At 35.9% G+C, this 16,689-nt stretch overlaps 1 protein-coding gene across 1 annotated transcript in view; it reads left to right on the forward strand.

The window, feature by feature from the left end:
- LOC126278621 (cohesin subunit SA-2-like) overlaps positions 1-16,689 on the forward strand; it is a 379,668-nt gene that overhangs the window by 307,128 nt on the left and 55,851 nt on the right. Inside the window, exons 16-17 of the mRNA XM_049978860.1 lie at positions 13,583-13,770; positions 13,940-14,079. Coding sequence (XP_049834817.1) covers positions 13,583-13,770; positions 13,940-14,079 — 328 coding nt within the window. The remainder of the gene's footprint in view (positions 1-13,582; positions 13,771-13,939; positions 14,080-16,689) is intronic.

Consider the following 16,689-nt stretch of genomic DNA (forward strand, 5'->3'; position numbering starts at 1 on the left):
ATACTGGTTGTAGTGTTTCGGTATTCGTGGCATGTCAGATACAGAGAATTGTACTATGTCCATGATTTGTGTACAGCCAGCTGTGCCAAGTAACATTATATACTTAAAAGGTACTGCAATCTGATGTTTGCTAAAACCAACATTATCCAACAACTACCCACAGATAGTATGTCACTAGACAGTGCTAATAACTGATGATTGGGGTGGCAGCCCACAGTGTATTATGCTTGCTTTAGAGGATACAGATTTTTTATCAGTCATACGTTATCAGTTGGACAGTTTGTTTGCTAGACGTTTTTATATGTTATGATGAACAGTGCTTTATACTGATCATAGGTAGTTTATGTTACTGCTAGAATAAAACATAATTGTTTTCTGTTTCTAATAGTGAACTGCTCAGGTTAGTTCTTTGGTATTTTGTTGTTCCCCTTATGTGCAGATATGGAGTGCATGTTTATGGCAGTTTCAAAACATAAAAGATACATGGTCCTTCAAAAGGGAAGCTAATGTTCCTTAACAATGAAAACTCCATGTTGGAATATCATCAATATGAGAAAAAGATCGATTGCTACTTAACATAAAAATTACATGGTAAGTTGCAGACAGGCATAATAAGACACCTACACATTGGTTTTTGGCCACAGCCTTTGTCATTCAAGTCTTGAGCTGCTGGAGTGGCAGTTCATGTGTGCGTGAGGCATGTTTGCTTGTGTGAATGCATGTGCTTTTCTTTTCCTGACGAAGGCTGTGACTGGAAGCTAACCTGTAAGTGTCTTTCTGTTTTGTCTGTCTGCAACTTAACGCACTATCTATCTTTTCCTTACATTATTTACTTGCTTAATTCTTATAATATTTGTGGTAAACATTTAATCTTTTAGACTCAATATATTTCTGAAGTTGCTTTACACGAGCTCATTTTCATAGGCTGTTAGTTAATCATGATGTAAATTCATTTAAATGTTATTTAATCTGAGTCTTTTGTGAATAATTTGTTGTATTGTTGTTAACATTTTATTTAGGAAACATTCCTTTTTTTTAATCCAGTTATTGTAGTTGGCTATTCTGGTGTGGTCTTAATTAGGATACTAAATTAATTAGATTTTATTTAAGTGAGTCTTAATAATAATTTATTGTTGTGTTAGCATTTGGTCTTGGAAACATTCTGTTTGTGAATCTGGTGATCACAGCTTGTTGGTGTAATCAAGTTAGACCAATGCTGTTTATTCATGTTGTCAATAAATGCACAAATATTGCACTGGTAACCCAAACTAATTCAGTCAATTCCACCCTTTAATCCTAATGTCCCAACTAGGCATATCATTAGGTAATTATAAGTGAGTTCCAATAATGCCAGCAATACCCAACATTGTAATCAGAAACCAAGTAGATAAAGACCTCTTCTAAAAATGCCAGTAATATTTAACATTGTAATCAGAAACCAATTAGACAATGACATCTTCTAAACCAAAGACAGTATGGGCCTCACAATGATCAGATTGGATTGGATTAAGTTTTAGTTCCATAGACCAAAAATGTAGATCATTCTTGTGAATGTGGAACATCTCAAAAAGTGTAACATAAAAAACATAAAATATTTGAATATAATACTAACTACCCTGGTCATTTGTCAGGAAATTGTCAAAATGGTGATTACGTTACAGTAAACTGGAACTGCTAATATTTACGAAAATAAACATTGTCATGCACTTTTAATAAATGTATCATACACAAAACACCTAATCTTGACCGTTACGGCCAAGTGCAGTCAAAACTGAAATCTAACAGACATTTTTACTTCAGCTGATATAACAGTTCCTGTTAAGATATTCATCTATAGACTAGAAAGAGTTGCCTATCAAAAAGTCTTTGAAACTCTGTTCAAACTGTGCTTTATCTGAAACCAAGTTTTTACTGGTTGCTAGCAATTTATTGAAAATATTTGTTCCTGAGTATTGGACCACGTTTTGGACCACTTGTAAGTGATTTTAGGTCTTTATGCAGATTGTTCTTATTCCTAGTATTGATACTATGTATTAAGCAATTGGTTGGAAATAGAGGTATATTATTTGCAACAAATTTCATTGAGCAGTAAATATACTGAAAAGCAATGGTTGAAATACAAAGTTCCTTGAACAGTTTTCTGCATGATGTTCTTGATTTTACACTGCAAATGATTCTAATAACATGCTTTTGCACACTAAAAACTTTTTCTTGGTTTAATGAGCTACTTCGAAATATGATCCTGTATGACATTATAGAACGTCAGTAAGCAAAGTATGCAACATTTTTTATATTTATATCTGCTACATCTGACATCATTCTCACTGCAAATACAGACTTTTTTTTAGGTGTTTAAGCAATTCTGTGGTATTCCCTTCCCAACTGAATTTATTATCGAGTTGTAATCCCAGATGTTTAGCACTGTAAACCTCTTTGATCTTCATGTCTTCATATGTTATACACATGCTGGAAGGAAATCTTTTACAGGTTCTGAACTGCATGAAGTGGGTTTTTTCAAAGGTTAATGACAGTGAATTAGTTTTAAACCATTTATTAATGTCAGTGAAAATTTGATTAGCAGCTATTTCTAAGTCTGTACTTGACTTGCTACTTATTGCAATGTTTGTATCATCTGCAAACAAAACAACCTTAACATCTGGCAATGTAACAGACAAGAGGTCATTAATGTATACAAGGAAAAGCAACACACCCTAGAGGGAACCTTGAGGAACACCACATATAATTAATTCCCAATCAGATGGAGACTGACTGCCCACTGCACAAGTATTTCGCAATGACACCCTTTCTTTCCTGTTAGTTAAATATGACTCAAGCAATTTTGGAGCATTGCTGGTGACACCATAATATTTTAATTTACTTACGAGAATGCTGTGGTTCCCACAGTCATAGGTTTTTGATAGGTTACAGAAAATGCCAGTAGCCTCTAGGGATCTAATGAATTAAGTACATTGTCACTGTATTTGTAAATAACATTCTATAAATCAGAACCCTTAAGAAACCCAAGCTGTGACTTGGAAAATGTATTATTTGTGGTCAGATGCTTAAGGGGATACTTAAACACAATGTTTTCAAATATTTTTTAGAAAGCCGGCAAAAGAGAAGTAGGTTGATAGTTTGATGTTATCTCTTTATCCCACTGCTTGTAAAGAGGCTTAACATCAGCATATTTTAGCCAATCTGGAAATGTTCCACCGATAAGAAATTGATTACACAAATAACTTAAGACAGAACTCAGCTTGCATGAACACTCTTTGATTAACTTAATTGATATGTTATCATACCCATTAGAACACTTAGATTTTAAGGATTTTATGATGGATGCTACTTCTTTGGGAGATGTGAGTGTCACTTCCATTTTACTGAAATTATTTTTAATAACTGGTCTCAGATACTCCATTGCAGTGTTCACTGAATCTGATAAACCCAAGTTGTCAGTAATGGAAATGAAGTACTTGTTTAAAAGGTTTGCAACACTACGTGCATTTGTTAGTAAGTCTCATTTACTTTTAGAGGTCTCTGTTACTCTTCCTTTTTGGCCCCAATTGTCTCTGTCTTCACTATATCCCATACAGTTTTTAATTTGTTGCCTGATATAATTACCTTTTTTTTTCCTAATAAAGCTGCTTCAGTTTCTGGATTACTTGCTTTAATATTTTTCAGTATTCTTTGAATGCATTATACTGCCAACATCAGAGCTGTTCCTAGATAGTAGACAGTCTCCTTTTTGTCCCACATGATATCTTTATTCATTGTGTAACCCAAGGTTTATATTTTGACTTCTGTGTGACTTAAGGTTACCTTTAGGGGAAAACAGTTTTCGAAAGTAGAAGTAACTTTATTAATGAACGCTTTGTATTTTCTATTTGAGTCAGAAGTATTGTATACTGTAAACGTCTATCCAGTTCATGTCTTTGAGCAATTACCTGAATTTATCAGTTTTTGGCTGATTTATTACCTTTCTATACTCAGATTTATTAGACTTTTTATCCTGACCAGTTTCAACATTTAACAGAAGATGATGCACTTCATGATCAGATAGCCCATTTACTATTGGTTTTGTGATATGATTTTTTTCCCTTGATTTGTCTTCGAAGATATTATCAATAGCAGTCTGAGAGCATTTACATATCATAGTTGCGAAGTTACCAGTAGGAACTAAATTGAATGATAGTGTTACTGATTGCAATAATTGTTCAGTGACGGAGCTTTTCAATAAATCCACATTAAAATCACCAGCAACAACTATTTGCTTGTTTTTTACTGTGAGATAGGACAACAATGATTTCAGATTTTTTATGAAGATGTTAAAATTTCCTGAAGGTGATCTGTACATACTTACTATTATAAAGGACTTATTATGAAATACTGCTTCTGTTGCACAGGCTTCCAAGTGCTGCTCTGAGCAAAATGTATTAATATCAATATTCTTGAAATCAAAACAGGTTCTGGCATATGTGGCAACTATTCTTTTCTCCATATTTTCTCTACAGAAGTAAGAAGCTAACTTGAATCCTGTAACATTTAACATATCTATACCAATGGTCACATGATGTTCAGAGAGGCAAATTATATCAACTGGTTTGTTCAACTCTAATTCTTCAACACAAATAAGAAACTCATTGAGCTTACCCCATAGTCCTCTGATATTCTGATGCAATAAGGATAACTGATTTGTTGCATTGGCCAAATTACAACTAGATGAACCTAATTTTCCTGTCAGTTTTTTATTATCTCTAGTTTAAATCAGAGGTTGTCTGCATGAATTGTGTGCATTAAAATTTGCTTTCTGGCTGCCTGTTTTATCAATGTGAATGTCATTTTCAACCTGTCTCTAAACATCATCTGTTTCTGCCCTCCCTGCACTAAAAAAAAAAAAAAAAAAAAAAAAAAAAAAAAAAAAAAAAAAAAAAAAAAAGGCTGCTCTGTCACTTGTAACCACTGGTACTTTACCACTTGTGATAGTACCTCCCTTAAGTTATTTGCTGTTAGCCTAGACAGTTTTCCTTTGCATTTCCTGTTGAGGTGAAGGCTATGTCTAGTGTAGTCCTGCCTGATGATAGATTCATCGGGAATCTACCGATTGGAGACCCCATACCTGGTCCAAGCAGCTGCTCCACCTCTAAATTAACTTTTCTAACAGACGAGTTTAAATTAGGCTGGTTGTGGCACCTCAGAACAGACACAAACCGAACACCAAAATGTCTCATTGCATATACTATCTTTACCAGGTCACACTCAATTGAATAATTAGGGTTCCTGTCTATGCTGTTGCCCGCCCCACCCACTATTACCATGGTGTCTTCCTCTGTGAAGTCTTTGCAAAGTGAACCCACATCCTCTATCACCTGATCCAGACTTGCACTAGGTTAAAAAAACCATCACCTCTACCATGTGAATACCTAACAACAAAGCTTCTTCTTCACAACTTTTTGTAACTCCTTGCTTTTCAAACATTTTTTGAAAGTATGTTGTGTCCTGTGTACTCCTACATCTCCTTGGGGCTCATCAGTTTCCAACTGTGACAACAGAACAGACCTCTTTTCCACATTCACAACAACACTGAGAGAGACCTATTCCTATTTCTTCTATAACCTTTTGTCACTTCCCACCTCTTTTCCCGTCACCCCCCTTAATCTTTCCAGATCTTGTTTTGTTTATCTAGTTCTGCCTGAAGGGCAGCAGTCTTTTCCTCCTGTTCCACTATCTTCCTATCTCTACAGGAAATCCTACACAACCAGTGAGCCTTGTTTATTTCCCAAAATTCCCATGCTGCTACAGTCATCCACATGAAAGAAACTGCAACAACCCTCACATCACACCCCAGAACTAACAATTCTACAGCAAGTCGTACACTTCTCACTGATAGCAAAGAAGTTGACTTTGTAGACTAAATATTAAATTTCTTAGAAAGTTTAGGCTTAAAGTTCGGATACTAATTCGAAACTTCCAGAGAAACAAAAATGATTTAACCTGTATTGTTTACGTGATGAAACAAAAATAAACAAAGAACTTAGCCTACACAATATAAACTTATCACTTATTTCGGAATGTTTCATTTCAGCTGCTTACCAGAGAATCAAATGGATAGTGTGTAAGAATACACTAACAACACAAAACTTTAGTTTATTGAAATAGTCACGTAACTTACAGTTTATGTTAATGTAAACAAATCCTAGTCCAAAATTTGCTCCTATGAAATGTTTTCTTTTCCTGGAAAACACGCAAAAAATGTGAAACATTTGATTGATAACTTACAATAGATATTAATTTACTTATTTAAGATGTGATATTGCCTAAATTAATTGTTATTACTAAATTAAACACGTATCTCTACGAGAGCTCTGAATACACACCACTCTTAAACCAAAGATGCTACGTGCCTCAGTCAGTTGATAATTTAAGCAATGCAGGATATTGTGCTGGGTGTTTCACAGTAACTTGGAAAGAGAGAGAGAGAATGATCTCACACACAAATTTTTTTAAAATTCTAATGTCAAAAAGTTGTAAATGGGAAAACTAGGAAATCAGTTTATTTGGATGTCATAAACAAAGTATCTCATAGAAAATGTTGTTCATTCATGTGAATCATCTGCTTAGCTTTTTACCTTTCAAAGCAGTGCTTGAGGGTGATGATACTACATCCATCACCTCCCTTGATGAGACAAAAGTCATGAATCAACAGAAAGAATTTATACTGGAGAAGAAATATGACTGGTTTGAGGCACATAGGTTAACATTAAACAGTACTGAAGTTGAGCATTTAATTTTCTGCCTGAAAGCTGTGAGCTAAGATAGTCTTGACAAAGTCTCTGTCAAATTAATGGGTATATATCTTGACACAAAACTGAGCTGAAATATTCAGCTCAAAATGTTTATATTCATTCACTGAATTTTAAGACACTGCTTTGATGTTAACCAGTACCATATCAGCTGTAAAGCAGTAAAGGTATAAAATAGATGTAAGATGTAACAACTGTAGAATGTAACATATTTTCTATGTGGAGCTATTTCCATACTATTGTTTCTGACATTTGCAAAACCCATCACTGTGACGGCTCCATGTAAATTGTGGATTGTGTTTTATTCATCTCATGATGTATATTTCCAATCCATTGCATACAGGAGATATGTCAAAAAATTTATAAAACAGTTACAGTAATTTTTACGTAAATAAATAAATAATACACAATAAGGATATTTTTTGGAATGTGTAACACATTGTATCCAGCTCAAATTTCCATTTTGTTCCTGTAATGAATTCATCCCCTGAGTAATAACACTTCAATATCAGTATCTCATATAGCTTTTTTTAAGTGCATGTAAATTCATCTGCATTAACTTGAACGCTTTTAATTTATGAAAATTTTCATTCCTGTATATTGCGGTCCCTGGGCAGACAGTCTAAGGCTGTGGGTGGAGAGCATAAAATTTTCTTTGTTTCTTGCATCATGTGAATGGACAAAATGGTTTCTCTCAAATAATTCATGTCTGGTGTACAAAAATATAATAATCTCATGGATAGTAGAGTTAATAGTTTAGGTTTTCTAAATAATAGTCGACGTGGTTCTTTATGATATGCAATGCACATATTTTGAATGATTTTTTCTGTATTTTTAGTATCTGCACTATGTTCGTCGAGTTACTCCAAATAGCAATACCATACCTGATAATGGATTCAAAGTAGCCTGTACATGCTACTTTTCGTGTGTCCATGTCAGTTGCAGTTGACAATATTTGCACTGCAAATGCAAAGCCGCCTTGTTTCTTTGCCAAGTATTCAATGTGTGCCTTCCAGCTCAAATTTTGTCTACATTTAAACCTAAGAATTTGACTGTGTCAACTTCTTCTATATCTTGGTTGTTGTGTACAATCTTAATCTGCTCACATTTTGACTGTTTAGTTTTGAACTGCGTCACACGAGTCTTAGATATGTTTAGATTCAACCCATTTAGCTGAAACCAAGTTTCTAAGGTACTGAGGCTACTGATCACTGATCTGGGAATTTTTTGCAAATCCTGATCTTTAACTAAGACAAAAGTATCATCAGCAAACAGAACTGATGGGGAGCTGATATTTAATGGTATGTCATTAACATAAAAGAAAAATAGGACTGGGCTTAATATGAAGCCTCGCCGAACACCCCGAGATTTTGTTTCTTTGTTTTTTTTATTCCCCCCTCCCCCAGTCAGAAATATAATATGTGCCATTGAAGAAATGCTAATTCTTTGCTTTCTTTTGGATAAGTAGGATTTAAGCCATTGGAGGGCACTGCCGCTAATACCATGCTTTTCAAGTTTGTAAACAAGCATTGCATGGTTTACAGAATCAAATGCCTTTGTGAGGTCGCAGAAAATTCATGTCACCTTATTTCTCTTGTCTAATGATGAACTTATTTTCTCAGTGAAGCTGTTTACTGTGTCTATTGTGTTTTTCCCCTGCTGAAAACCAAATTGATTTTTAGAACAACAGAATATTTTGCAATGAACATTTTGGATCTGTGCAACAGCAAGTTTTTCAAATATTTTAGATAGGACTGGGAGAATCGAGATAGGAGGAAAATTTCCCATGATCTCTCTTGATCCCTTCTTGAAGAGTGGTTCGACTTCAGCATATTTCAGTACATCAGGGAAACAACCCTCTTCAAAACATTGATTTATTATTTGAGCTAGTGGGTTTGCAATTCTGTTGTGTACCACTTTAATAACTTTGGTGGATATTCAATCCCAACCTACAGATTTTTTGTTTCTTAATGGTAGAATAGCATTTTCTATGTCCTCCACAGAAAATTTTAAGAATTTTGTACAGTTTTCAGAGTTTTCACCTAGGCCAAAGGGATTTACTTTGTTGTAATCTAAAGAAAATGTAAATAAAGAATATTCATACAGATACGCTGTGCAAAAAATTATATCATGTATTGTACCTCACAATAAAATATTACATATTATGTCCTCTTCCACACACACGTAAATTATTGTATATATGGATCCAAAGGAGCATTTATCACAATTTAACACTATTTTTGAGTTTATTAGTGATTATAATCTCAAAAAAGTTTCAGGAAATTAATAACTAGTATTCCAGTTTTTCTGATGCTTTAATATGAACTATATTTTGTGTACTCATTGTGTTTGTTTCTAAAGGAAATTAATAAAACATTTAGCTTATAAGCTCCAGAAATTAAGAGAGAATCAGTAAGAGTGTATTAAAGTTATTTGTTTGCCGTTTCATAAAACATATCACCAACCACAAAGCAGCCATACTGTGAATACTGCTCTCAGGCACAAGATAAGTTAGCTGAAGTTCATAAGCTGACAGCAATTGCTCTTACTGCTGTCAATCCATTAGAAGCTGCTGCAAATGGCTGTGTTGTGAGGGCTCCTGGAGCTGTGTACCAGAGTTATCAAAGATAACCCGAGTACCATCCTCTTGCGTGGCTCCTGCCTCCTCTACAGGAAATACAGGGTCTGTTACTACTCATTCAGTTGATAATGAGTGGTGTGCCACTTTTAGAGCTAGTCAACCTGTACATGGGAAAGAGGAAACTTAGGAAAAATGCAGTTCTGTTGTGTACCACTCTGTTACTACTCATCCACTTGATAATGAGTGGTGTGCCACTTGTAGAGCTAGTCAACCTGTACATGGGAAAGAGGAAACTTAGGAAAAATGCACCAGAGGATGGGAGGGAACACCAAGTGCACTCAGTTTGTATGCAAGGAGGCCTCATTAAGCATGTTCATGAGATTATCCCAGCAGTCATTAACGAAACTGTGCAACAAACAGCACATTGTGGTGCACATTGCAACAAATGATCCTGTTGTATGAGCACTGAGGTTATTCTTGATCATTCCAGTGACTGGCAGATAAGTTTGAGAAGACCAGCTTCGCTCACAGAGTTTCAGTGAGGCTCAGACTTTGCAGGATATTCCCCAGACCTGATTTTGAGCTCCGGTTCTGATTTGAGCAAAGTATTGAACCAGAGATGTTGAAGGTTCTGTGAAAAGCCAGGCTGTGACTTCCTAGATTTGGTTCATACAGTAGAGAACTACTGTGTCCCCCTAAATGGGTCAAGTGTGATTGCACATCCAATGCTGCTTCCCAGTTAGTTGACGCTGTGTAGGGTGCACACGAGTGCATTTTAGTTATGGATTCTCCATCCAGTCTAGGTGATGACTGTAAGGGACAGAGAATTACTAGTGTAACATCCAAAGAAATGCCATATAAATAGTATTAAAATTGTAGTGATTTAACTGCTTACAATAAATTGTCGATTTTTGATGTGCTCCTAAGAAGGTACAGAAAACTGGTTAAAATCTGAAATTGGTGGTAGTGAGATTTTTGGGAAAATTGAAGTGAGTATCAAAAGGAAAGACTAATGGTAAATTGAGGTGGTGTATTTGTTGCAAAAGACACAAAAGTCAAGTCCACTGAGATAAAATAAAAACAACATGTGAGATTACACAAGTCTCAGTATCAAGAGTGGGTGTAAACTTGTTATGGAATACTTCTGTTGACCACCAGACAAATCTCTAGTTGTAAACGACAACCTTAGAGGAAACGTAAGTTCACCAGTATGTATGTTTCATCATCGTACTGTCATTATCAGAGAAGACTTTAGTCAGTAGGTGAAAGTTATGGTTTTGTAAAAGATGCGTGTGACAAGACATCTCACAAAACATTACGAAATGACTTATCTGAGAACTACCAAGAACAGATTGTTTGAATGGCCGTTCATGATGGAACTATACTGGATATAACAGCAACAAATAGACCTGTGCTCTTAGAGGATGTCCATCTTAAAACTAGTATAAGTCACAGTACAAAGGTCATCTAAAACAGATGGAAGGGTTTATATGTTCAGCTAAAGGGATAAAGAGGTAGTAGTGTTGCATCTCAATGAGGAACTCTAATAATTTAACTCTACTGCGGAACATGCCTGGTCTTTATCCTGTACCTTCATGGAGCAAACTTGTAAGTTATTGGATTAGGTATTGTTAATGGTAGAAGGTGGTCAAATTTGTCCCCTCCCCCCTGCCGTCTCCCCTTTCCCCCTTCGTTCCCTAACTGTCTTCACCTAGTACTACTGCATGTGAAAGCATGTGAATCTTTTCAAAATGTTGCACATTGTGTATATGAAGTGGGTTGTTGGTACGAGCCTGATATTCAGTTAGTCGTACGTGGGAAACAGCCTAAAAATCACTTCCAGGCTGCCTGACACGCTGGCCTTTGTCATTAATTTGCTGGATGGATTTGTTCCATGGCCAGTGCATGTCATCGAATCCCAGAAGTGACATTCTATATTCTAACACACATTGCTGTCTGGGCGGGTCTGTTGGACTGTGGCGGAATAGGTGTAAAACAAACCATAAGACTATTGATAAGGAGATGTGGAATGGAATGTGCCTGGCTGGCAAGAGAGCAGTGCATGAAGCCTTCAGCAACTACTGTAGCTGAATATTATTAAACAATCTGTCACAAAACCCAAAGAAATGGTGGTCATAAGTAAAAGCTGTCCAGGCACTTGTGGACAAAACAGAAACTGAAATTGAGGATAGCAAAGCAGAAGTTAAACTGATGAAGGCAGTCAGGTATATGCAGTATTACTTGATTTCTGAAAATCATTTGGCTCTGTGCCACATCTACACTTATTATCAAAAGTATGTGGTGTCAAGCAAAATTTTTAACCGGATTTAAGATTTCTTGGTAGGTAGGATGCATCATGTTATCTTGAATGGAAAGTCGTCATCAGATGTAGAAGTAACTTCAGGTGTGGCCCAGGGAATTGTGTTGGGTCCCTTAATGTTGTATATTAATGACCTGCCAGACAACATTACTATTAACTTCAGGCTTTTTTGCAGGTGATACAGTTATCTATAATGAAGCACTATCTGAAAGAAGCTGCTGACATATTCAGTCAGTTCTTGATAGTATTTCAAACTTGCTTTATATATTCAGAAACATAAAATTGTGCACTTCACAAAATTTAAAAACATAGTATCTTTTGACTAAAATATCAATTAGTCACATTGGTCAGCTCGTATAAATACCCAGATGTAACAGTTATATAAACTTGTAGGTGGCTGACTTCAGTTCATTGGGAGATTGCTAGGGAAGTGAAAGCAGTTTACAATGGAAATTACTTAAAAAACCCTTGTCTGAGCAATACTAAAATATTGCTCAAGTTTTTGGACCTGTAAAAAATAAGACTGACACATGACACCGAATGTATGCAGAGAAGGGTAGCACAAATGGCCACAAATTTGTTTGACCTCTGGGCTTAGTGCCACAGAGCTGCTGCAGAAACTGAAATGGCAGACAATTGAAGATTGACACAAACTATCACAAGGAAGCTTACACAAAGAGTTTTAAGAACCAGTTTTAAATGATAAACATAGGAATGTACTACAGTGCCATAGGGATCATGAGGATAAAATTATATTTCATTCTTCCTGCACTCAGTACATGAATGGAACCATAAAAACAAACATCATTCAAACATGCCTTGAGGGCCCAATGGTACTAACTGTCTGCCATGGTATCCTCAGCCCATAGGCATCACCAGTAACGGATATGGAGGGGCACGTGGTCAGCTCACCACTGTCCCACTCAGTGGCCTCATAAGGGCTGAGTGCATCCAGCTTGTCAACAGCACTTAGCAGACCCGGACAGTGACCCATCTGAGTGCTAGCCTAGTCCAACAGCACTTAATTTTGGTGATCTGATGGGAACCAGTGTTACCACTGTGGCAACACTGCTGGTGAATGGAACCATAACAAGTCCTAAAAGCTGATACGATGGAAGGTACCCTCTATTACATACTTCACAGTGGTTTTCAGAGTATGGATATAGGTTTAGATAACCATCCAACTCTATATACAGTCTGAGTGCCATTACTTCTTGCAAAATGTACTTATTTGTAAATAAGATACTACCTCATGTCTGTACGTTCCTTAAGCCCCATGCTAAAACAGTTGGCATGAGCAAAGAGTACTTCCACTTTTACACAACATACAACAGATACTTTAAATATTCCCTGATCTTGAATAACCAAAACACTGAAGGGAAAAAGCTTTCTGGTATTGGAAAAACTTTACTTAACATATTGTCATATAGCATAAGGCAGCTGCAAGTTAAACCAATCATATATGATAAGAAATGTATTCTGTATTTTTGATGTCTTCATGAATAGCAATATAAACGTTTTTATAAATCAAGTGTAAAATAACAGCTTCTGTTCCAATAATTCCAAGAGTTAGTACACAGCTACTTTGGACAGAGTAACTTTAAATCTAGGTTATTTGTCTGAACACCAGTCGAAAATAATCTTTTTCTTATATAAATGTATTTTTATGTCATTCTATTTCTGTCTGGAACTGTATTCAGAATTGTGTGTCATGGCTTGTGAAGCTCAAAACCTGTCTGCAAATGGAGAACAAGTGTTTTGTAATTGATGGCAATAGGAAATGCAGCGTTACTATTATACTAGAGATTTCTGCCTAATATTGCAGAAAAGGATTTAAATTAATTTCTCACATATACTACAAAATTGTTTATCTTGTTTCAGGCACTATGTAATAAAATTTATGGGGCATTAAAAAAACATCCACAGAAGTCTGAAGCCGCCATACAGGTTATTCATCTGAATGGTATAAATTATGTTGCTGAACAAAATGATGTAATATCTCATCTTTCATTCTTGGAATTGCTTTCAGAATTTTGCAAGCAAATATCAGACGGACTATCAAAAGTCATGTAAGCTAAATTGTTATTTACTTATATTCTGTGGTGTATACTGTGGTACTTCTTAAGTATTCTACAAGAACTAAACTGAGTTTGCTTGAAACTAGTTGTCTTTGATTCAAACAGTTTTTCTATCTGCTTAAATCACTATGACATTTTCCTTTGCCTTTTTTGTGTACAGATTTAATCACTTGGAGCAGAAAATTCCTGCCCCAGATACCAGGACCGCCGCTGATGAGTGGAGCTCATACAAGATATACAAAACTGCACTGGCAGCTGCAGATAAAAAGAGAAAAGTAGAAGTAGGAAACTTAAAATCTGGTGAGAAATGAATGTAGTGAAATTTTCTGAGTAGACTACAGTATTTACACCACTATTAACATGTAGTGACTTAATACTGCAGACTGTTAAAATGCGCGCACACACACACACACTTTTTTGAGGCTTTAGAATTACATAATTCCCGATTTTAGTGTGTGAGGTCACTTCATATATTTTACTACTGCCCCTGTGAGCAAGTATGTCATTCCAATTTTTTCTACTCAATTTTTCGCTGGTAATGTTCTCTAAATTTCTATTCATGATTTTAAAAAAATCTGCTATTTTGTATCAATTTTCTATTCCATGCACAACAAACTTTTCAACTCTTGCTAGGTTACTCCAGCAGTGCATGTAACAGTTAGTGCTGATATTTTGGCTATGGAATTTGAATTAAATGCCAGGCATGTAATTGACAAATATAATTTGAAGTTATTATTTTTAACTTCATACTTATTTTTGCTAGGAAAAAGTATTTGTTTTAATTTATAGCTTCGCTTTTTCTTTATTTTGCCTACTGGCTACTGGTTTTAGCACACAGTACCATCCTCAACCCGTCTTATGATAAAAAATGTTACAGTATATAGTTAAAATAATAATGTGAGAAACATTTACATAATATTTTCTCTCTGTTGCAAATGTATGGTTTAAATTGTAGGTGAAGCCTTATAATATACAGGGAGCACAAAGTTGTCACACTTTCTTCCCAAATAGGTGTGTCAAAACCTAAGAGTAAAGTAAAAGTCAGTGCTAAACATTAAATAAATGCAAATTGTGGCCAGCAGTGTTAAGAGAGCCCCCTATGGACAGAGTTTTTCTTCTTAAAAGAGAGTCACACTGTAAAAAATTACCTAAAGAATAAATAATATGAATTTATGACAATGTTATGAAAAGGATAGATTGCTACTCACCATATAGTGGACATGTTGAGTTGCAGACAGGCACAATAAAAATACTGCTAAGCAAGTAAGCTTTCGGCTAAAAGGCCTTCTACAGAACACAAAATACACACACACACACACACACACATTCATGCAATTACAACTCACACAAACATGATCACTGTCTCTGGCAGCTGGGGCTAAAGTGGAACACTTATTTGCTTAGCAGCCTTTATGTTGTGCCTGTATGTGACTCAACATCCCTACTGTGTGGTGAGTAGCAATCTAGTCTTTTTCATGATGTTGTCATTATTCCATCCTAGATTTTTTGTTGTTGAAATAGGAATTTATGAAATCACATAGTAAAACAGGGAATAAAACTGTTTCCACTGTTTAATTAATTAGTAAAATTGCAAATTTTTGGTAGCCATGTTGACATTAACCATTTCTAATACAGTTGATGTGGTCTCATCGATGTCTACAGCAGGACACCTGCTGCCACACAGCCAGAGGTCACACATCACACAGCCCAAGGCTGGGAGTTTATGGCTCATGTGCAGTGCCACTCAGCAGGCAGCTCAGGCATGGCTCCTACCCATAGCTGCCTCCATGGTAATGCAGCAAGACCCACCCGGTGGGCCCTCATAAATAGCTGCATACAAGCACCATTCCAGTCACACAGTGTCCTGAAACTACAGTCTCACCAACAGCGGGCATATTCCTATGCTGCCAGTGCTTCATAAGTGCATGCACGGGCAATCTTGTCCTGTATTCCTCTATTGTTGTTACCACACTGCTCCACCACTCAAATGGCTGGGGTATTTCTGACTCGACACTACAATCAGCAGTATTGTCCACAGACTTTGTTAATCGCTATCCCAATGATGTTGCTAGCCAGTCCTGTCCTTGCAGTCATTTGTAATTCTCATTTCTGCCTTTTTTGGTAGAGGAATAAACTGTGTTGATTACTCACACCTTTTGTTTTTTATTATACCTCCATTTGCGGATACAGCAGTTTATATCACTATAAAGATCAACATGAGCAGAAAGTGTCATCATAATAATAGCATTAAATATTGAAAACCCAAAATTATTTTTATTATAAAGATATATAGCATCCAGGGGGATAGCAATGCGGTGTGTGCGGTGTGGCTAAGTTGACAATCTTCAGCTATTTCCAGTTTTCTGTTTATCTCACCACTGGCCATGTGTATGCTAGGTCTATTGGCAGCACCACATTGTGCTTCCTCCAAGCCATGTTGCATTTCAGCAGCCAGCCATGGCGGCGATAATCTCTCCTTGTATGTACCGTGCAGTTGTGAGAAATTGGATTGATAGGCTTTCCTGTTATAGGAGAAGGCCACAACACTAATTCATACAACCATGTTATGCTGTACATGTTATCCTGTTGTGGCAGTTCAACCAATATTTATGTTCTACCATGGTAATGCTATGTGTCTGTAAGTGATGTGATGATACAACTTTATGTCCATAGTTACCTTGTACATATGCAACTTAAAACAGTAAGACAATGCATGTAAAACATCATGTTGTTACAGCCCTATCATCTTAAAATCAGTTTCTTCATCAATCATCTGTATATAGGAATACCATATGTAATTGACAGAAAATTTTATGCAAATGTTTCTCACATTATTTTAACTATAAACTACATTAGGTAAAAATAAAGAAAAGGTGCGACTATAAACTAAAACAAATACTTTTTTTCTAA

The sequence above is a fragment of the Schistocerca gregaria genome, chromosome 6 (assembly GCF_023897955.1).
Source record: "Schistocerca gregaria isolate iqSchGreg1 chromosome 6, iqSchGreg1.2, whole genome shotgun sequence".
Classification (NCBI taxonomy): Eukaryota; Metazoa; Arthropoda; class Insecta; order Orthoptera; family Acrididae; genus Schistocerca; species Schistocerca gregaria.